General features: G+C 46.6%; 10 protein-coding genes across 10 annotated transcripts; 5 read left to right on the top strand and 5 right to left on the bottom strand.

The window, feature by feature from the left end:
- Positions 1-40: 40 nt before the first annotated feature.
- On the bottom strand, positions 41-449 carry BDW70DRAFT_84101 (CDC26 family anaphase-promoting complex subunit). The gene has a single exon (XM_073745006.1). It carries the CDS (start codon positions 376-378, stop codon positions 151-153), a length of 228 nt encoding a protein of 75 aa, XP_073600055.1. The 5' UTR covers positions 379-449; the 3' UTR covers positions 41-150.
- Positions 450-526: 77 nt separating this feature from the next.
- BDW70DRAFT_128733 (uncharacterized protein) lies at positions 527-1791 on the top strand. The gene is made up of 2 exons (XM_073735478.1): positions 527-666; positions 781-1791. Exons 1-2 carry the CDS (start codon positions 546-548, stop codon positions 1686-1688), a joined length of 1029 nt encoding a protein of 342 aa, XP_073600056.1. The 5' UTR covers positions 527-545; the 3' UTR covers positions 1689-1791.
- Positions 1792-2838: 1047 nt separating this feature from the next.
- Positions 2839-5499, bottom strand: hscA (putative Hsp70 chaperone (HscA)). The gene is made up of 9 exons (XM_073745007.1): positions 5302-5499; positions 5199-5249; positions 5020-5146; positions 4805-4970; positions 4518-4751; positions 4399-4455; positions 3912-4328; positions 3382-3862; positions 2839-3331 (listed from the first exon to the last, which is right to left on the bottom strand). Exons 1-9 carry the CDS (start codon positions 5342-5344, stop codon positions 3063-3065), a joined length of 1845 nt encoding a protein of 614 aa, XP_073600057.1. The 5' UTR covers positions 5345-5499; the 3' UTR covers positions 2839-3062.
- A 652-nt stretch (positions 5500-6151) lies between these two features.
- Positions 6152-7123, top strand: BDW70DRAFT_84149 (cyclin-dependent protein kinase regulatory subunit CKS1). Its single transcript, XM_073745008.1, has 3 exons — positions 6152-6176; positions 6236-6630; positions 6678-7123. Exons 2-3 carry the CDS (start codon positions 6337-6339, stop codon positions 6822-6824), a joined length of 441 nt encoding a protein of 146 aa, XP_073600058.1. The 5' UTR covers positions 6152-6176; positions 6236-6336; the 3' UTR covers positions 6825-7123.
- Positions 7124-8345: 1222 nt separating this feature from the next.
- Positions 8346-9859, bottom strand: BDW70DRAFT_128741 (uncharacterized protein). Its single transcript, XM_073735479.1, has 4 exons — positions 9561-9859; positions 9227-9507; positions 9032-9173; positions 8346-8979 (listed from the first exon to the last, which is right to left on the bottom strand). The coding sequence occupies exons 1-4, from the start codon at positions 9680-9682 to the stop codon at positions 8415-8417; spliced, it is 1110 nt and encodes a 369-aa protein (XP_073600059.1). The 5' UTR covers positions 9683-9859; the 3' UTR covers positions 8346-8414.
- A 146-nt stretch (positions 9860-10005) lies between these two features.
- On the top strand, positions 10006-11904 carry BDW70DRAFT_128745 (DUF3844 domain-containing protein). Its single transcript, XM_073735480.1, has 4 exons — positions 10006-10503; positions 10563-10723; positions 10794-10925; positions 10986-11904. The coding sequence occupies exons 1-4, from the start codon at positions 10179-10181 to the stop codon at positions 11556-11558; spliced, it is 1191 nt and encodes a 396-aa protein (XP_073600060.1). The 5' UTR covers positions 10006-10178; the 3' UTR covers positions 11559-11904.
- A 17-nt stretch (positions 11905-11921) lies between these two features.
- On the bottom strand, positions 11922-13804 carry BDW70DRAFT_128747 (uncharacterized protein). Its single transcript, XM_073735481.1, has 2 exons — positions 13292-13804; positions 11922-13235 (listed from the first exon to the last, which is right to left on the bottom strand). Exons 1-2 carry the CDS (start codon positions 13423-13425, stop codon positions 12137-12139), a joined length of 1233 nt encoding a protein of 410 aa, XP_073600061.1. The 5' UTR covers positions 13426-13804; the 3' UTR covers positions 11922-12136.
- A 253-nt stretch (positions 13805-14057) lies between these two features.
- On the top strand, positions 14058-14883 carry cyp3 (putative peptidyl-prolyl cis-trans isomerase; the record flags this gene model as incomplete). The annotated part of the gene is made up of 4 exons (XM_073738726.1): positions 14058-14133; positions 14301-14446; positions 14502-14639; positions 14692-14883. 4 exons carry the CDS (start codon positions 14058-14060, stop codon positions 14881-14883), a joined length of 552 nt encoding a protein of 183 aa, XP_073600062.1.
- Positions 14884-14965: 82 nt separating this feature from the next.
- On the bottom strand, positions 14966-18164 carry BDW70DRAFT_156400 (alanine--tRNA ligase; the record flags this gene model as incomplete). Its single annotated transcript, XM_073740178.1, has 6 exons — positions 14966-15139; positions 15212-17620; positions 17671-17706; positions 17762-17788; positions 17838-17983; positions 18071-18164. 6 exons carry the CDS (start codon positions 18162-18164, stop codon positions 14966-14968), a joined length of 2886 nt encoding a protein of 961 aa, XP_073600063.1.
- BDW70DRAFT_128751 (uncharacterized protein) lies at positions 17962-19377 on the top strand. Its single transcript, XM_073735482.1, has 3 exons — positions 17962-18534; positions 18605-19113; positions 19170-19377. Exons 1-2 carry the CDS (start codon positions 18432-18434, stop codon positions 19096-19098), a joined length of 597 nt encoding a protein of 198 aa, XP_073600064.1. The 5' UTR covers positions 17962-18431; the 3' UTR covers positions 19099-19113; positions 19170-19377.
- Positions 19378-21224: the final 1847 nt, after the last annotated feature.

Genomic DNA, 21224 nt, shown 5'->3' on the forward strand with positions numbered 1-21224 from the left:
GTATATAAAATGGAGATTCGTACGCAAGAACATCTGCAGAGATGACGGTCTTTATTAGCTCTTAAAATAAGGTAGTATGCCTCTTCTAGGTCCATGTCGGCCACACCTCTAGCGGGAAATTCCTTATCTCAGTTAGGTAGAAATGATGCTTCAACTGCGCTGACCAATGCCTATACGCTCCTCACGAGACCTAACTATCCTCGCTTTGTCACCAGGTAGAGGCTTCAGTTCGTCGCTAGGGTCAAAGTTGACACGGGTGCCGTTTTGAGCGTGATCGTGACCACTGTTTCGTGGTTCCAGCTTGCGCAGTCGCTCCTCCTCGAACATAGTGAGGTCATCAGAGGTTATTGCTATGGCGGTAGGCTTGCGACGGATCATGACGAAACCCTTGTCGAGGATGGCGATGTTGCTAGTTTGCGGAAATATTGTGCTAAGGAGACGAATACTATGGGCTGTATCACGTGACCGTTCCGTCGATCCGGTGGTGAATCTTCTCTAGAGTATTCGAATCACAACTTTGCTTCCGTAAGGCACTACTGCTCAAGATGCTTCAGTCCCGAGCTATGACACTACACCCATGGCGTCTGAGGCGGGTAGTGCCATCATTCTCATCGATTCGACAATTGTCCATATCCGGGGCATTGGGAGCAGATTCATCTCCAGCAGGTAAGTCACAATGCTTCCAGTGCTGCGCAAGATTTGTGCAATCAATTTTTTTGCAGTTGGGACAACTCAACTTGTTAGTTCTTTAGCCTCTCAATTTATACTAATTACCAGCAGATGAATCAAAGCCTCGTGTTTCAACCGCCGCTCCACGAAAAAATGAGCCTAAAAAGCTGAAAATTCCACCAGTTCTCCTAAAGCTCAACAACTCGAATGTAGACAGGCTCCGCCCTCGCCGGATCATTGATGCGAGGTCCCTCGCGGCCTCGAACTCGGGCGGCCTGCCAACAAACATTCTTAGAGGCCCACGCCGCCTAGGAGCTCAGGGTGGAACGTCATTACGCGGGCGGAAACCGTTCAACGCGAAGCCGGCACCGAGAGCACCTCGACGCGCGCGCCAAAGAGACTCGACTGGAGAAGACGAGAATCCGTCGCTGACGGCAGAACTTGAAGATGTCTACCGAGAACTTGCGGAGAAGACAAAGCCGACTGCCACTCGCTATGAACCCCAGGCGCCCAGCTTGCAGAGTTTGAGCGAGACATGGCCATCACTGCCCACGGATGTCACAGCGACGGCTGCTGGAGTCGCTGAGAAGCTCTCCCTGCTTAGTGAACGCTATCCCAACGGTTATGTCCCACCCTATACACTGGGTAAACGACTCATTGAGGGGAAATACGTCCGGTTTACAAGTGAAGCGGAGAGAATTGAGGCTTTAGAAGCAGCCAAGAAGTTTGCGCAAGAGGCTGCGGATAAGTTGTCACAGGAAAAGGGCGAGCTCATAGAGCCGCAAGCAGTCAAATTCCAAGGTGCTAAGGGCGGGGAGTACAAGACGCTGATTGAGTCTCTCGCCCAAGGAAAATACCCCACAGTGGAAACGGTATCGACGGACAAGCCACCTGTTGTCGGCGAGATTCTCCGAAATATAAGGAACAACGAGAGTTACCAGGCTCCTGGAAAGAAGGCCCAATTCATGGCCAAGCTAGAGACGCTCCTGGTTCCGAACCGCGCCGTCAAGCGTGCTTGAAAGCGATTCCTTAGGGCCGTTTTATATCATCGTCTTTCCTTTCATACCCATTAGTCAGAATCTGTAGTATTAGATGACAGTAACTTTCTATACTTTGAGTCAACCTATCGTTACTTGGTAATATGCGCTGGCCGAGATGCGACCTCTAAAGTTCAGGCTCGTTCCATAGCCTTTTTAGCGACCTCGAACAAGTCCTTCACCTCTTTCTGTCCCTTCTCTGTCAACTTCTCCATCTTGTCCTGTGCCTTCCGAGCGTCGTCTGGTCTAGCAATCTTCTTCTTGATCATTTCTTGAAGGCGTTTGTGGACAACACCGCGTGTTTCGCGGACATTGCTAGCGGCTCTCTCCATGGCTGCCTTCGCAGCAAGGACGGTCTGATCTCTAGATTCTTTAGTCGGAGGTGGTATGGGGATATTGAGTTGAAGGGCATTGTGAGGGTCTTGTTGCGGCGTCAAGGATAAGTTCGAGGCCAGGATGGCCGAAGATATGGGCTTCATGTACTGCGATACCATTTTAGTCGAAAGAGTTGGCAAATCCAATTTTCGCGGCAAGGAGCAATTTTTCGACATACACTTTCTTCGGAGACCAAAACGGCCACCATTCGTCCTCCCTTAGGGACAACCTGGGCCAGATCACCCAGCCTCGCTGTTTCTTTAGTCCCCTTACTCAGCTGCACACGGAGACTTTCGATGGTCTCAGGGCACAGCCTTCCCCCGGTGCGGAGTTTTGTGAGCTCATCCTTCAGTCGAGAGACGGCGGTTGCGATTCCGAGTTCGAGCTGTGAAAGGTCTGACGGGTCTTCCGAGGCAGTATTTGCCTGGGCCTTTGCGCCAGCATCTGTTTGCTTCAAAGTGTCTCGTTTTTTACTTTTGTTCATGGCCGGGGAGCTAGTGAAGCTTCGGCGGAAGGCATAACCTTGGAGTTCTATGCCGCGCACGGCTCGGATTCGGAATGTCTTAAAAAGAAATTGTGGAAGAGTGGCTATGGGACGCATTGTCGTGCGTTGGTAGGGGAAGATACCAACGAAGCGCAGGGACAGTTGAGTCTTGACAGCCTTTTGGTTCTATTGCCAAGAACTTGCGGAGCTGAAGGAAATCGATTACCTTATATATGACCATAGGTTATCAATAATTGGTTCTTCACGCAATTTCTCAAATTAAAATGATGACTACAAAACAGCAGCGCGAAAGTGATGAAGTTTGACAAAACTCGTCGGAATCATTAAAACCTGCAGCTACAGTCATGTATAAATCTAGAGGATACTTTTGATAAGAATCATTCCCGAGGCGTGTCAAGCACTTCCAGCCCAAGGTCCCTATATGTCCAAGTCTGAACACACAACTCATGCATCTCATGCATCTCATAATCTGACATTTACCGCGTGGCCATGGCCTTAGTGATGAGTCTCTTGAGAGCCAGCTCCTTCTTCTTGAGATCCTCGGGAGTGGAATCCTCAATTTCAAGCTGTGCCATGGCATCACTGAGAGCAGACTCGATCTTCTCCCTGTTGCCACGCTTGAGCTTCATAGACATTGTAGGGTCGGAGATGATTTCCTCAACGCGAGAGATGTAGGACTCGAGCTGTTGACGGGACTCGAATCGTTTGGTAAAGGCCTCATCGCTGGTCTTGAACTTAGCAGCATCTGTTTCTGATCAGTACACGAAGCACAAAAATCCAATGGGGGTAACTGACCGTCAATCATCTGTTCAATTTCAGTGGTAGAAAGTTTGCCGACAGCGTTTGAGATAGTGATATTGGCGCTGCGGCCAGAAGATTTCTCAGTGGCGGTAACCTTGAGAATACCATTGACATCAACCTCGAAAACACACTCCAGAGCAGCCTCTCCAGCTCTCATAGGTGGAATGGGAGCCAAAGTGAACTCTCCAAGAGAGGTGTTGTCGGCGCAGTTAGTACGCTCACCCTGATAGACAGGGAACTGCACAGTGGTTTGGTTGTCAACCACAGTAGTGAAGGTACGCTTCTTGATAGTGGGGACGGTCTGGCCGCGAGGAACGACTGGAGCGAAGATGTTACCCTCCATGGCGACACCAAGAGATAGAGGGACAACGTCCAAAAGGAGGAGATCTTGAGTCTCAGCTGAAGTCGCCTTTCCGGAGAGAATACCAGCCTGAACGGCGGCACCGTAGGCGACGGCCTCATCGGGGTTGATGCTCTGCAAAACGTCAGCCTCGAACTAATCAACAGTGACACAAGAAACAGACCTTCTCGAGCTTCTTGCCATCGAAGAAGTCGCTGAGGAGCTTCTGGATGCGAGGAATACGGGTAGAACCACCAACAAGCACGATCTCGTCGACCTGGTTCTTGGCAAGGCCGGAGTCCTTAAGAACCTGCTGAACGGGCTCAAGAGTACCGGAGAACGACTTGGCATTCAGATCCTCAAAGCGGGCACGGGTGATAGAGGTGTTGAAATCTTCACCATCAAACAACGAGTCAATCTCGACACTGGTCTGAGTGGCATTTGAAAGGGTGCGCTTGGCACGCTCGCAAGCGGTTCGAAGACGACGAAGGGCCCTGGAATCGCCGGAGAGGTCCTTGCCGGTCTTCTTCTGGAACTCCTTCTTGAAGTGCTCAAGAAGATTCGTATCGAAATCCTGTCCTCCAAGATGTGTGTCGCCAGCCTGCATACATTAGTCAACCTCCTTCGATCAACTCATTTATAGAGAAACGCTTGGAATGGACATGACATACTGTGGCCTTAACGGTAAAAACGCCACCTTGAATGTTGAGTAGCGAGACGTCGAAGGTCTGTGAATACCTTGGTTAGTGCTGCATCCTCCAGCCTCCAATATAGAACAAATGTTACTTACACCACCACCAAGATCGTAGATGAGAACGTTACGCTCCTTCTCAGACTTTCCAGACCCAAGACCGTAGGCGATAGCGGCGGCGGTGGGTTCGTTAATGATACGAAGGACGTTGAGACCAGCGATGGCACCGGCATCCTTGGTGGCTTGACGCTGGTTGTCGTTGAAGTAAGCGGGGACAGTAATGACGGCCTTCTCAACCTTCTTGCCAAGCTTGGTCTCGGCAACTTCTTTCATCTATGGTGGCTTATTAGTATTATGTGGAAACCAAAAGCAAAATGGGCGTCTACCTTCATCAGAACCATGGAGGAAATTTCTTGAGGAGTGAAAGTCTTGGTCTCTCCGAGATACTCGACTTCAACAGCAGGGTTTCCGCCCTGGTCGACGACCTTGAAGGGCCAAGATTCGACATCCTTCTTGACAATGGGGTCCTCATAACGGCGACCGATAAGACGCCTGAGATATTTGTCAGTCCTGGAGCCACTGTGGCTATAGGGCGCCTTACTTGATATCGAAGATAGTGTTCTGAGGGTTCATGGCAGCCTGGTTCTTGGCCGCCTCACCAATCAAGCGCTCCTTGTCGGTGAAAGAGACGAACGAGGGGGTTGTGTAACTACCCTGTTCATTGGCAACTAAACGGACTGTTGGTCTTATGTCTCAAAGAGCGAGATTTCCGATACGTACTGATTTCCACATTTGTGCCTTCGTAGTTGGCAACACAGGAGTAGGTTGTGCCTAAAGCGTTGTCAGCGAGACTGGATGGTAAATTGGAAAATGCATGGCTTACCAAGGTCAATGCCAATGGCGCCCTCATAAACCTCGTCAGACATTTTGGCAAAGGAAAGAAAGAGTGGTAAAAAGTGGATTTAAAAGGCAGTTGGATAATAGAAGAAAGAGAGTAGACTGGAGGATGTTATATATCCGCTTCCAGCTTTGAAGTGGGAGGGCGGTAGAAAATTTAGTAAAAAAAAAAATAACCCACTTTTCGAACTTTTTGCTTGCTGCCCTCGGTTGAGAATGAGCAGAGGCTAATGGTTGGTCCCGCCATCGGAGCAGGATTAGATAAGCCCATTGACGCGATTAGCTTATCGGCTTTAGCGCCACTGTCCGGGATAAAAGCTATGATTACGGAACCCTGAATTGTAGTATATTTGCGCATACTCAGAATAATGGCACTGCAGAATACAATTTTCGAGTCTACAAGGGACAGTTACTTCAAAAATATATACTGGCTTTTTGAATTGACGTAAATATATCATGTTATAGTAGGGCATGCCCCAATTCTGCCAGCAAAACAAGACAAATCTCTCAGTTAGGGTTATATGGAGGGTATTTTTGAAGTAATCATGGTTGACGTAATCATGGTTAAACTAATTCAACCAGTAGTGTCATTCATTGAAGGGCATGGCTTCATATTGTCGAATCCCATTTAGGTCGGCAGCTTCCTGTATATGGCCCATACGTGACTATCAAATTTGCACGCCTGATACCTAAGGCACCAGGCCGATAACTAAGTCTCTCCGACTCAAAACAACTCCAGTCCGCAATTTCAAATCGGATTTCTGGATCAACACTCACTATACATTCAACCAGTACCAACCAACACCTCAGCCAAATCCTTGAAGCGACTTTGCAACCATTCAGAGTATCGTCGACTCCCAGGTAAGTCCTCAGAGATCAATAATGAGTTGCCCCTGATTCTAAGTGTCTTTCTCGCTTAGTCTGACGGAACATTCGACCATCCTTCAGTCCCTTTACAGCTATCGTGATCGTATCGCGGCTCTCGATAACACTTCCACGTTATTTGCCATCGATTGACCAAATGGAGATTGACCCGAGCCGGAGGAACAAGAAGCCTCGCCCTTTGTTGGAATCCGAGCGTGAGCGACTGGACGAGTTCATCGACTCTATTCATTATTCAGCAAGGTGGGTACATTTCCTCAAATTACCTTCATCTTCTAAAATGCGCAGATACTCCGATGATCAATTTGAATACCGCCATGTCCAGCTGCCGAAGAATATGCTGAAAAAAATACCTGCCGACTACTTTGACAGTTCCAAAGGGACCCTCAAATTATTATGGGAAGAAGAGTGGCGAGCTCTTGGTATCACACAGGTATGCATTGTTGGTCTCCGGCAAAGAACCGTCTAACCCTATTATAGAGTCTGGGCTGGGAACATTACGAAGTTCATGAACCAGAGCCGCATATTCTCTTGTTCAAGTATGTTCCTACAGTCAGGCTAGCCGGTCTACGTGCTCACATTTTACACAGACGGCCCCTGAATTACCAGCCATCAATCCCACAATGAACGGCGTATTCCGAGCTGTCGAATACGCGTTCGCAGCGTTTACTCGGACGTCGAGAGTCCAGACACCGAGGAAGAGCCATTTCGACGTGCCGCTATGCAATGCATATTAGAATGCTCCCGGCAATTCAAAACACCGTGCAATGAGTTCGATAAATGGAATATGGTATGATTCATTTAAGCAAGATCTCTCGTATGTCGGCTAAAGCGTGAGGGTCGTTAAAAATCATTTTGTCCTTCTCCATTGCCTTTACTTTGGGTCTGAGGATTTTCAAATTACGTTCGGCCAGCCATTGCACCCACTGAGTAGCGGTGAAACTGCTAATTCCTGGTTCTTCAATGTCCTATAACCTCGAAGTCAGTGCTTTACGAGGCACTCGGGACTTTTAGGCTTAGGTATCGCACATTGAGATACGCTGTTGGAGAGATATGAACTCCACGACGTGACTTGCCTGTGCTCGGTGTTAGTTGCGACTCGCAAAAAGGACGCTAAGTACATACTTTGACCATTAACTTTAAATCATTCGTGATCTTATTTCCGGTGTTCAACTGTCCACCCTCGTCGGACTCTCGGCGATTTTCAGCTCTCTCTGAATAAATTTTACCTACGCCAACACTTTCTCCGGTTTCGCAATTCTTCGGTACGTTTAATTGCGAGTTCCGTTGACAACATTGATGTCGAGAACTTTTGTTGATGCTCGAATAAGGCTGCACTGAACTCCAGAACTTGTCCGGGATTATTCTTCGAGCATTGCAACCCCGGCAACATGCGTAAGGATTGATGACGGATGTCAATTGAATATCTGGCGGAAGATAACTGGGCCTGATTGATATCTCTTAGTAGTAGAGGCCGGGCTGCTGTGTAGAAAGTCTCGTATAATTTCGCGGAGAACTGTTCAATTATATTCGCGCACCGTCTATAACGAGATAGACATTTGGTAACTGACAGTGCAGACATATTCACAGGACAAGGTCAGCATTTACATGATATAGTGGACCAGGTAACTAAATAGAGTTTGAGTGTATGTTTTTGCATTTTAGTAGCGGTGGATACCAAACGGTGACCAGCGGAATTCCAGGGCAAGTGCCATTGCTGCTGAGAGGAATCTGCCCAGGCGCGTGGGATGCGATGCCTGCTATGTCCAATCTTCTTAACGTGCTTTTCTTGCGGCCAATGTGGCAAATGTTTACAGATATCAAACTCAGAACACCTAGGTACACGGCGTGAAACAACTGGAGATGACGGTATACGAGGTACGCGCTGCTCGCCATCATCAATCTCTAGCCTAGGCAGATACCCCGCCCAGTGTCCACTCTGCAGGAGTAAGCTTGGCGCAACATGACAAGCTCTAGGATGGCCGCCTGTCACCCATGAAACCCAGGGGTAGAATTGCCTCCTTCGTCGTCCGATAGTACGCCGCGGAAACCTCTTTTTAACTAGGTAACTCTTAACGGCGTTACTCGATATGAAACAGTACGACTTGATAGTAGCTTAATCGTCAAGACGGCTCCTCATAAAACTGGACTTATAACAGTCCATACGGACTACTGTGAAAAATAGTGAAATGCACAGCCACCAAATGCGGTGAATCTTCATTTGCGACCCAAAGGGTTTTGGCTGAGAAATGCCAAATCGTTGAGGTGCATAGAAACAGATACCCACTCTGAGGCTACTGGGTCATATTCACCCTCCACTTGGATCCTGCAGGAACCCTGCGAGCCCTTGAGGCCTACAGGCCCACGAATGAAGAATATTCCCTGGCGATAAGCACGTGAGTCAGATCTTTGGCACTCGTTAATCCGTTTCTTGAAAACCTGCGTCGCGTCGTGTAGTTCAGAACCAGGACCTAGTTTTGGCAGAGGTAGCCATCGCAATGTAGCCAAAATGGATGAAGGCTGGAGATGCGTGCTCGGCGACTCGGATTGAGACGCGCCACCAAGCTTGTCCAACGTCTTGAAGTCCATATATGAGTCTGACAAGCACGCCCGCTCACTAACTGAGCTTGTATTTCTAAATTGGCCAATGAACCTTTCCCAAAGGACTGAGTACGCATCAAGTACGGCTAGTGCCAGATAAGATGGACGTACAGAGCCACGAATGGTCTCGCTCGCAACGGGCTTTTGAACCCAGGAGACTCCGTTTCCAGAAAATTCTAGACTATGTAACGGTGAGATTATGAAGACGTACTTTGAAGAAGGGAATGCTATACCCAGATCGACAGTAAGATTTCGGAGCGCGAGAGGGGAAGTGATGTAATAGCCATTTCCCCGATATCGTGAAAGGCGGTCCAAGCATGCGCAAGAGTAGACTAGATTGTGAAGCTTCACTCAGGACGATGGATGCCAGTTCATCTACCGGTATAAGAACCAATTTCGATACAGTAGGGTTCGGAGACATAGATTACCTTTGAGCGACTGAAGCTTTTCAGGGCTTTGGGAGATTTTGACAAACTCCTTCCATTCAGGGTCTGTTGCTGCATATAATCTGCCTTCTTCCAGATGCATCCATCCAGTTGGAATGAAAACAGCCTCTATACGATTTCGGCTTGTTGTCTCAGGTGCAGAATGACTCTCAACAGTTTCCTGCGAGGCCGTATTGCTGGACGTATCATCCTTTCGAGCCGGAACAAATGAGCTCCAGAAATATGCCGCTATGCCGCAGAGCAATATATTTGCGATGAAGCCTCTTCTGTCGTTAGAATGGTCGCAGGATGAGTGAGTGTAGGTAACACCACATACCTGGACCACGGTCGTTTGATCACCTTTACATATCGAACGTTGGATCGATGCGAAAAATAGCGGCGTGATGGATGAATCTGTAACACTGATTGACTATAAAGGAGTGGCCTTGAGGGCGGCATTGGTATGGCACATCTACGGTGTCCGATAATTGATCTCGTCAATTTTGCTTGCTAGTCGTCGCTAGTCGATGTATGTCAAAGTGCAATGTTGTTTGACCAGTGGTGAATGCGTCTTATGCGAACGTGGTGAGGATTTCGGACAGATAAACTAAGATAAGGATAAGAGTACGACGGAAATTATTGGGAGATTGAAAAGAGAGCACAGGATACGGAATACTACGGCGAATCCTCCAAAGCAAGGGTTTAGCAGTACGACACGTGATCAGATCGAAACCAGTTCTTCCAACGTAGTCCCGAAGCGCATCTTAATCGTAAGGAACACCTGATTTGAACATGCCATAATCCATGCTCTCTTAATTACAACCACTTGCGAACATTGTACTCACGTACTCAGCTATATCTTTGGTAGCTGTTTTCTGACGAACTCTATTTGGGTGCGAGAGAAGCAGCACTTGCCGAAACCTTGGCCATATTGCACAGCTCCCGTCATCTCAATATGCGGTCGGTCTTCAGCTTCTTGACCACGCTAGGCGCCATCTCTGTGGGAGCTGCCGCTTTGGAAGCTTCTGTTATCACTTTTGGGTCAGGAACTCAAAATCAGGGCCTGAAGTCTCCAGATATATCAAGCGCCACTCTCCGACAGCTATTGGAGCTTCGGACCAGGTCACCCACCACGTCATCTCTGCAGAGCTCGGATGAGGAAAATCTTGAGTTCTTGAACAGATTGGCAGGTCCGCCTACACGTTTGTTTGGAGCGCCCGCTGCGGATGGAGGATTGGATGCCCTCCTGGTCGTGCTGGAAGGTCTGACTGACGAAATTGGTATGACGATGTTGCGTTACCTTTGATGAGTTGTGTATATCTAACTGTGCAACTTACAGAGAGGTCAATTCAGGCTGAATATCAAGATGAACTGTTAACCACTGCATTCGTAACGGGTTCTGCGAAAGATACTTTTCTCGATTACATTCTGGAGGCCAGGCTTGAAGGCATAGTCAGCCCAGAAAGCAAGCACTACTCACTCACGTCTGATACCAATGAGGTAACTGTCGGACAACCCATCCTGCTAGATTAGGCAATGCCCAACTAACTTTCGTCACCGGCGCCTTCAGGGTTTTGTCATGTCATGCTTTCCTGCCAACTTCAATCTAACCCTTGGTAGTGGGTTTCTCGATCAAATCACTATTGGCGAGTCTTGGATTGATAATCGCAAAGAACTTGTGGTTATGCACATCGCCTTCAAGGTATTACATATCTGTTCGAAGTTAGATAAAAGGCCAATGCTAAGAATGTCTCTTCCGAAGCCCCAGGGCAGTACGGCTTACATAAACGATCTGAAAGCATTCTTGTCTGATTTGCGTTCACTGTCACTAAATGGCAGGAGGGTGACGGCTGTCGCTCTGCCTGATCTAAACGCATCGCAGAAGCTGTCCCGCATGCGGCGAGCACCGGAACACACGGCACTTGACACCACTTTTAGTTGGAATAGGGACGAGCGGCTCATGTTAGCTGATCAACACGCACAGGCGTCGCTCTCCCTTGGCCCCGTTTGTTACGCGTCGAATTCTTCTTGCAATGATGCGACAGACACTTGCTCGGGACATGGTGCCTGCTACGAGAAATCCGGTGGCTGCTATGCTTGCCTCTGCCACGATACATATGTCAAGACCGCGAGTGGGGCGGAGCGGAAAATACGATGGGGGGGCTCTGCTTGCCAGAAAAGGGATATTAGCACCCCATTCTTTCTAATCATGGGGGTGACTATAGCAGTCCTGTTGGCGGTCATTTCTGCTATTGCGATGATATTTGGTTTAGGAAACGATGAATTACCAGGCGTTATCAGTGCTGGTGTGGGGACTGTTAGGGCACAGAAGTAGGGTCTCAACATATATCGTCGGCGCTGATGCTGGCAATCATGGTCGATGACTACTTGCATGACGATAATTTATATAATAAAATTCAGCACTTCGCCTGAAATATCCATCAGCTACCTCAATTAAACCCGGTCGCAGAACTGGGATACTCAGGCGGTATGGCATATGCTGGCCTGTGTAGGACATGATCACGGATGGGTCTGCACCCCGTCAAAATATGTTTACCTCTTCCCAATATGCGTACGGGATACGGTTTTCGCTTGGTGGCAAGTGTGTACTGGCCAAAAGATAGCGCGGCTCTGTTACTGTATTAGGAAGCAATTTGTTTACTAATGTTCTTATATGCGGGCCAGAGAAGGCAAATAATCGAGCACCGATTGAAAAATCTCCATGTAGTGGTATATCAACAAAATGCGGCTTACAAACTTATAAAGACAACGCTTAAAAGCTCCAGTTCAATAGAGAGGTCATTTACAAAGAGTCAAGATCGATGAGGTGCTTGACAGATCAATATGCGTGAACAAGACATGCCCAGAGACATTCCAGATGCCAATAATGGGCAGAGGTATCCAAAAGATAATTCAGCGTGCTTGTCCAGCCTCCAGCTGGCTTGGAGTTCGCGGAGCATTTAGATGTGAATTGTCAGTAGCCGTGGTAGAATCTTGATTTCTGACTCTAAATCGGTTGCTGAAGTTAGACAACCAAGACGACAGTCGTGGGATGGAGGTATCATTTCTTGATCGACCCTCTTCGATCATTGGAGTGTTCCGTACGACCCATAATCTGTGGCCCGTTGGGGGAGAATTTCCTGAGACGGTGTCTGGAGCACTCTGAGAGGCCTGTCCATATAATGTCTGTGCTCGAAATGGGTTAACCCGGCCCCTGATCAGAACAGCTTGGGGGTGATTTGGGCTTGCGGCGCGACGACCAGAAGTAGATGATAAGTCGGAAGCGTCAGGACGAGGCTTGGGTGTGTAATAATCTGCCTTGCACAGCGGGCAAGACGCTCTTCGACTTGTCAGCCATGGGTCAACACATGAGGCGTGAAAGGCGTGGCCACAAGAAAGACCGCGTATATCATCGTCGTCTTCAATAAGATCGAGACAAATAGCGCACGAATCTCCAGGGCTTGTATCAAGGTCCGTAGGAACGGTGGTGGGTATTATATCCTCGATGGTATGATAATCATGGTCCCTGACCACTGGATCAATTTGATCCGAGCTAACTCTGGGCGATGCGTTATTCGTCCGGGAGAAACCCTTTATATTCTTCTCTTCAGGTTCTGGCGCCGTGTCACCATCATCAATAGGTTTCGTTGGCTGCGACGTTGCTAACTTAACTCTCTGATGAGATTTAGCATCAGGTGCAGTCACGAGGGATGCAGCCCCCTCCGGAAGGGACTGTTGATCATCCTCGGCGTCAAGAGCGTTCTCAGTATGAGCGGCTGTTATACCACCAGCAGTTGGGAGTCCAGCATTTGCCCGTGACGATCTCCACACTTTATACTTGGTAAGCGGGAACCGTTCGTTTACTTCGTCCATGGTCATCAATTTCTTTTCCCTTCTTCTCCGATGAGTACGCGGCATCGCGACCAAGTCTATTGGCTCTCCAGAGTCTCCGCCACGGATTTGGCGATTGCGCTGGTTATACCGGAAGCAATACTTCACGCCAACTATAATCCTATTTATTGTTATCGATATCAGCCGCTTTCAAGAAGGTAAAGGTATTGAGCATACCATAAATTTGTGAAGACAACCCCGAAACCAAGGGCGACAAAGAATAGAAGTGGAGAGCTAGTGGGACTTGAACCTCCGTTATCACCAGAGCCGTTGTCAGTAGCCGCTGGCGAGGAGCTTGTTGTTGAAGACATTTCGATGACAATCAGACACGCGGGTTTTATAATGGTTGGGAAAACGCCGTCAGTGCGCTAACAAGAAGATATAGGAACTTTTTTTTGTTAAAACTGTAGTTTCAATTTTTCCCGCCTCGAGAGACGGGAGTACCACGCTGGAAACCTCAACAGAAGGTGTCGGCAGTCACAGTTCGATTCATCGAGTCGAGGAGACCTAGGAATGAACACCTGACGGGGCATCACTGTTAGCAGCTTTTATTGGAGCTGCGACAGCCCTAATATCGCCCGTTCGTTTTTTTCCCTCTCGGCGTCTGCGTACTGTTTCCCGGTGTTGGGTTCAGAAAGAGAAGTCTCCGCTCCCATGGGTGATGGCAGAAACAGACGAGTGAGACGTCTTGAGATGTCTGTCTCTGATCACGGGATGATCCCCTTATGCCAAGTCTATTATCTGCGGCCAGGGTCCCGGCTCGCTCGCTTTCTGGACCCGCCGAAAGAGCCGTTTCCCCTCGCTGGAGAATTTCTAACCCAACTGGCTCGGCCGGAAGTGACGACTTAGACGACTTTTAGTCTAGAATACAGTCATTATATCGCTTGACTGGCAGACCGCTTACATTCTAGCAATTAGCCTAACTGTGAAGTAGGGCTCCGAAATGAGTAACGCTGGCAGCGCTTTGCCGCAGACTACTAGTAGCAATCCAATTGTGTTTTTCGATGTCGCTCTCGGTGGTAGGTCTACCTCAGAGTCTCCTCAATCTTGTGTAATTTTTGTGCCAAAGCTGTGCATGTTGCACTATTGAAAGCAGCCAAATCACCTCTAAATGCCAGTGTTCAATGTTACTAGCACTAATAAAAACACCACAAGAGTGAGCAAACTAACATTGAGGTGTCTATAGGTGAACCATTGGGCCGTCTGAAGTTGGAACTTTTCGCAGATGTGACGCCACGGACAGCTGAAAATTTCCGTCAGTTCTGCACCGGAGAGTGCAAGAACCAGCAAGGTCGGCCTCAGGGCTATAAAGGGAGTAAATTCCATAGAGTAGTAAGTGCTCTCTAATAAAACACAGGTTTCTTGCAAATTACTGAATTTCGCTTAGATTAAGGACTTCATGATCCAGGGAGGTGATTTCGTCAATGGTGACGGCACAGGCTCATGTACCATCTATGGCACTCCGAAGTTCCCAGATGAGAATTTCACTCTCCGGCATGACCGTCCAGGTCTGCTAAGTATGGCTGTAAGCATGCTTATATTTCTATCGGGGTTCAGCGACAGTTAACGCCGCCTAGAATTCTGGGCCGAATACAAATGGCTGCCAGTTCTTCATCACAACAACTGCAACTCCATTTCTGAACGGCAAACATGTTGTATTCGGTCAAGTTATTGATGGGATGGACATTGTGCGAATGATCGAAAACACCCGCACCACAAGGGACAAACCAAACCAAGATGTTGTAATCATCCAGTGCGGAGAGATGTAGAGGAAAACTTTTCATTCATGCGCAGTACTGAAAGAATCTACTCTGATCAAGCGAGGAGAAACCGCGAGCCATATCCAAAGAGCTATAACTTGAACTTGTTGAGGTACTCCGAAGCCAAGTCTACCGCGTCATCAACCTTCTCGGGATTGATACCGTTGCCAATCGACGTAGGGCCTTTGCCCCCTGCCTTGCCACCAACCGCTCTTGAAACAGCACTGGACCATTCGCTAGCTGACGCACCCTGGTCGCTAACTGCCTATAAACATAGAGTGTGGCCTGTTAGACACCATACAACTGCTCGCTATAGAATAATTCAGGAACAACTTACTTTAGGGACGTAGCACCCATGAGCTACACGACCATCTTCAAGACTAGAGGCAAGAACATAGACCATTTTGTCCGCGAGTTTCGTTTTCACATAAGTCAAGCATTCACTAACGGCCTTTGCATTTGCCGATATTGGAAGCTTTGCAATGAGCCACGACTTATTGGCATTTTCTGGGGCCGCGAAATACGAGGTAATACTCTCGACAGCCTTCTTGGACTCGAGCTTTTGTTGGGCCTTTTGCTCGTCGATAATCTTTTTGTTTATTTGCGTGAACCGTTCGCGGAATCTCGATTTCTGTACAGCAGATATTGACAGCTGGTTCAGCTCGACCTGTATCTGCTTCGCATTCTGCTCTTTAGCCGAGCCCGAGGGCATTGCCTCGAGGTGGTTGAGTCGCTTCTCAAATTCCTCCGCTAAACGCTGCACTTCGTGGGCATCTTCACCAGTAACAGCAATTATTCGCCGAATTCCTTTCGCAATTCCACTTTCTTCCAATATGACCAGATCCTTGATGTCTCCTGTCTTCTGCACATGAGTTCCGCCACAGAACTCAATGCTAAAGTCCGCCCAACGCGGATCTTCGACATTCTTCAATATCTCGTCTAGTTCAGCACCAACGGAAACGACACGGACGGGGTCAGGGTAGGTCTCGCCAAAAACGGCCCTCACCCCCGCAATATTTCGGGCTATTGAAAGAGGGACTTCCTTGGAATATACCAAGCAATTGCGTCGGATATATTGGGTTGACAAATCCTCGATTTTTACCAATTCCACATCCGTAACAGGTGACTTGTGGGAGAAATCAAACCTCAATTTTTCCGCAGAGACCAAAGAACCCTTCTGCTCAATGCCGTCCCCCAAAACCTCCCTCAATGCGAAGTTTAGAATGTGGGTCCCGGTATGGTTGTTCCTGATGGGCCACCGTCGAAGCTCATCGTACTCACAGATGACCGTGTCATCGACCTTGAAGGAGCCATATTTCATATAACCTGTGTGTAGGACGTAACCAGCATACAGTTGGACATCGACAACTTCAAGCTCAGCCTGTCCGTCGATAACGATCCGTCCAGTATCATTTTCTTGCCCACCCTGCTCGGCGTAGAAGTTCGAGCGGTCAAGGATAATACCAATTTGTTCCGAGTCATTTAGGTTTTGAGTAGATGAATGGAAAGTTTTTCCGTGGTATATAGCCTTGATCTGAGCGGTGACGTTTCCTTTTTCAAACTTGGCACTGTCATCAGTTTTAGGCACATCGTTCATCTTCTCAAGTTTTCCCAGATCATGAACGTCCAATTTGACGCTTCCAGTCGTTGTTTTCTTTTGGCCTTTGCTGGCTTCCTTAGCTTTGTGGCGTGCTTCTTCGAACTGACGATCGTCTATCTCGAGACCACGCTCTTCAGCCATAATGCGCGTTAAATCGACCGGAAAACCGAAAGTGTCATAGAGCCTCCAAACATCTGCTCCATGTAATTTGTGGTCCCCCGCAGTCTTGGCCTGCTGAGCATACTGTTCAAACTGGCGTTCCCCGCGATCCAACGTTTTCGCAAAAGATATTTCTTCCTCGTTCAATATCTCTATCACATCCTGTTGCTTTTGTTTCAACTCAGGAAACATGTCGCCGAGCTGATCCACAACAGTGGGAACGATTTTCGAAAAGAAGCTCCCAATTTCGACATTGAAGTATTTTCGAGCGTAACGTGCACCCCTGCGCAATACACGCCGAATAACATAGCCGCGGCCCTCATTGTTTGGCACAACGCCGTCAGAGATCGCAAACATCAGGGTTCGGACATGGTCGGCGACCACACGATAGGCGGTGTCAATACCATCCGAGTCGTCAGTTCCGAATCGGCCCTGATATTCCCGTGCTCCAGTAATAACTTGAATGGTCTGGAAGATGGGACCAAAAACGTCAGTGTCATAGTTTGAGGATTTGTCCTGCAGCACAGATACAAGACGCTCGAAACCCATTCCGGTGTCCACGTGCTTGTTTGGCAATGAACGCAGCGATCCATCGTTCTCGCGATTGTACTGAATAAAGACGTTGTTCCAGATCTCTAGAACATTGGGATCGTCCTGATTCACAAGAGAAGCAGCATTGCGCCCGCCAATGCGGTCATAGTGGATTTCACTGCAAGGACCACATGGACCTTGGTCGCCCATCTCCCAGAAATTGTCCTTCATGTTTCCAGGCAAAATATGGTCCTCTGGAACACCGACGGCCTTCCAAAGCGCTTTGGCTTCCAAATCGGGCTCTAGGCCACCTTCTTTATTTCCCTCAAAGTAAGTTACGTATAATCGACCGGGGTCCAGGCCATACACCTGTGTCAGCAATTCCCAGGAATATTGAATGGCCTCCTTCTTGAAATAGTCCCCAAAGCTCCAGTTACCGAGCATTTCAAAAAACGTCTGCGAGAAGAAATTAGTCGATCCTACTGCGAAGTCAAAACAAAACTCACATGATGGTAGCTATCTTTCCCAACATCGTCCAAGTCCTGTTCAACAAAAGTTAGCGAATACTTGGCCCGCCTGCACACGGTGCCAACCAACATTATGTTTTCCACCTGCACGAATGCACTGCATATATATTAACATAAGTCCTAATCAGTAGAGTTGAGACAAAAACCTTCTGAGAATTGACTGCGCTCTTCAACTGTGCGAAGTCTGAATTTGGATTCACGGTACCCAGGAAAATTGACTTGAACTGATTCATGCCTGCATTTGTGAAAAGCAGCGTAGGATCAGACAAGGGCGCGACAGGGGACGAAGCAACTAACGGAAATAAGAGTAACGACTGTCAGCTGAGAATCTTATGTTGAGAGCTCGTCCTTTCCCAGAAACCCCCCTCTTCGAACATACCGAATGTATGGCCTTTCCCTTGAAAATATTGGAGAAAAGTGTCGCGGACGAGTTTCGAGGTCCATTTTGGCTGGCTTTGCAAGTTTGAAGCCATGGCGAGATGTAATTTTGTTGTGAGTAGAGGTGGGATGGCTGAGGCTCTGAGAGCGTGAAATTTGTCGAATGTTCTAGTGCTCGATCTGGGGAAGGGAAGATGAGTCAAACCCCAAAAAGTCTTCGAGGATCTCGCTCCGAGCATTAAGCGACACGCTCAGATACGGTCTCAGGCACGTAACTTCAATCAGATCTGAGAATAGTATGCAAGTGAGTCGCTCTCTATTGCATAGGGCTTCCTTCCTTTTGCCGTACTCTGCTTGGAGGGATGGCGCAACGGTCTGATGTTGCGGTTCACGGAAGAAAACGCCCCGCCGAGGAGGAGCTTGATGATCAACCTCTAACAAAAAAGTTTGGTCGCCTACAGATAGGTACGCAGCGATAAGAGTTGTATTGATTTGAATTGGATCGCACTCGATGCTGATTATTGACCTTATTTAGGGCCTCTGGCAGGGCTTCCCTTGCCTGAGTGCCGGGAGGGGCAAGCTCGAACTGTACCAAATATACATAGACCAAGCGACGCAATGATACTTGATGACACAGACACCACTTTGTATATTCATAACCTAGAGCAGGAACTGGCAGAAACCGAAATTCTTGATGGCGCCTTCACAATCCTACCGGGAATAGAGGACAGGCTGTCCTTGACAAACATACTGGTGGCAAATGAAAGCAAGCGTCCGTGCACTGATGTGGTGCTCTACAGAGAGCCGGAATCGCTCTCTATTCCCAAGGATAAGGATCAGGTGCGACGGGCTTTAATAGATACAAGAGAAAGGGCCAGGTTGAGTCAGCAGAGGCTTCAAAGCAGTCCAAGACAGCAGAGAAATGACACGGCGTATACTGATCAAGACTTGACGCACAAAGAGGAATGTCAGCAGAGGGTCAACTCAGATGACGACGATGCAATGGATATTGATGTAGATGGTTACTAATTGTCCGGTTATGCTGTGAGCTATCCGCTAAAAATCACGTTCATTCGAAATTATTGACAAATTAGCTGCAGGGCCGTGCTCGTCACTACATGAAAGGAGAAAAACGACTATTGATAGTTTTGAGACAAGTGGAGGATCAGTTACATACAATGACCTTCAGATCTTTGTCGGCCCTTAGATGCCTTGGGTTAGAGGCTTGTACGCTCAGCCCAATCTTCTACATGAAAGCTGTTAGAAAGTATTAGTCTTAGCTATAGAAACTATAATATCGAGATCAAATTCTTGCAGAATCATTGTAGATTAATAGTATTTTTTTACTAATTATGATTGTTAAGGCGCAGCATATAGTCTATTAAAATCAGACTAATATTATTTATTTAGTTTTTAGTTTTTAGTTTTTTAGCTATAAGATTAGCTAGGCTTATGATTCTAGTATATGTTTAGTTCTAAACCTTTTCTAGCTCCTCTAACTATAATACTAGCTAGTAATATCATACTATCAAGCCTACTATCCATACCCTAACCTAATTAAAAAACTTTATTAGATAATCCTATAAGCTAGCCTCTAATTATTAAGAAGATCATAGTTAAATTTCTCCCTAAATATCCTATAAAGTAGTAAAATAACTATCTTCTAGAATTGATATTAATTAAGCTATTATTAGTTAAAGAACTACCTATATCATTTACAGACTAGCCAGAATTAGAGAGATTACCTAATACTAATCTTAAATCCTAAGAAGTAATATAAATAATCTCCAAGCCTGATAATAACTACCTAGATACAGTATCTAAATCTTTTATATAAAAGATTAATCTTGAGATATCTCAATAAAATAATATTTTACTAATTTTAGCTTACTAGAATACAAGAATAAAGGTTTAACTTCAGATTTAGAAATTATAGAAATAATCTAGGACTTTTAGCGTAACTAGAGATAGTAGTAATTTACTAGCTAATTATCTTAATTAAGACTAATTAATTATAGCTGATCTTTATTTATTTATTTATACTAATTTTAAATTACTAGTAGAAGAAAGACCTATAAATCATACTTAATTATATTACTTGCCCTTAGAGATAAATATTGGTAGAAATATTTGTTTGGAAGTATTAAATAACCTAAATATAATAGCTTATGATTTCTTAGCTATAAAACTAGTCGAGCATTATAAGATTTTAGTTTAATAATTATTTTCAAGTATATATCAAAGCCTATTACAAAGCCAATTTTACTAAAATTATAAAGATCCTGTATTGTTTAACTATAACCTGTATAGCATTAAACTATACTTAAATAATCTTTAGGTTCTGTAAAACAAAATATGATTTGATGATCTTGATGAGCTTTGTATGATAAGGCCAAAAGAGTCCTGGCTCAACAGGTCCTAAGGATATTCTGAGATCAGACAAGGAAGGTAGGATGAAATGCAGTAACTTGACAATGTTGGCTATCTTGGTTGATCCGAAAATAAGACACGGATGAGCGTCCTTAAATACCTTGCTCCATCATATCCCCAATATGCCGGTATCATACTCCCATTATGTCCCGATCATACTTCCAGTATGCCCTTCATATTGTAGATATGACCCTAGTCCCCTTCGGGCCTTAGCCTCATATTGCCAGTATGATAGCTCCGGGCCGTCATTCTTCCGATATTGTCACACGCTGGCTGCGGCGCAGCTGGTTGATTGGCTGACGTCGTTCAGTCACTTCTGACAAGCTTATGATTGTTGTTTTTCTTTGTGGTTTTGACCACGGCTAAAAGATCATTACCCTGCTCGGAGGCAGTAATATCATGCAGAACACATAATTAGGCAACAAGCATAATAATAGGCAATAATTGTAACAGGCATAGGTAGTATTGTTTCAACTAGCTATCGCTGCTATCCTGTATTCATAAATATCACATGCTTAGAGAAGGAAAGAAAAGATAGAAGTATAAATATCCTCCTCCCTTTTATCAATATTTTCTAGTCATATATCAAGACTTTTTAGATCTATATACTAGCAGATCTTTTTACTAAAGCTATATACTAATTCCAAGATTGTATACTAATATTGCAGAAACCTTATTTAGATCTCTAGAACTATTCCTGGTTAAGGGCATGGCTAATAACTAGA

Source organism: Aspergillus foveolatus, assembly GCF_047715535.1.
Source record: "Aspergillus foveolatus strain CBS 279.81 unplaced genomic scaffold BDW70scaffold_4, whole genome shotgun sequence".
In the NCBI taxonomy this organism is placed as follows: Eukaryota; Fungi; Ascomycota; class Eurotiomycetes; order Eurotiales; family Aspergillaceae; genus Aspergillus; species Aspergillus foveolatus.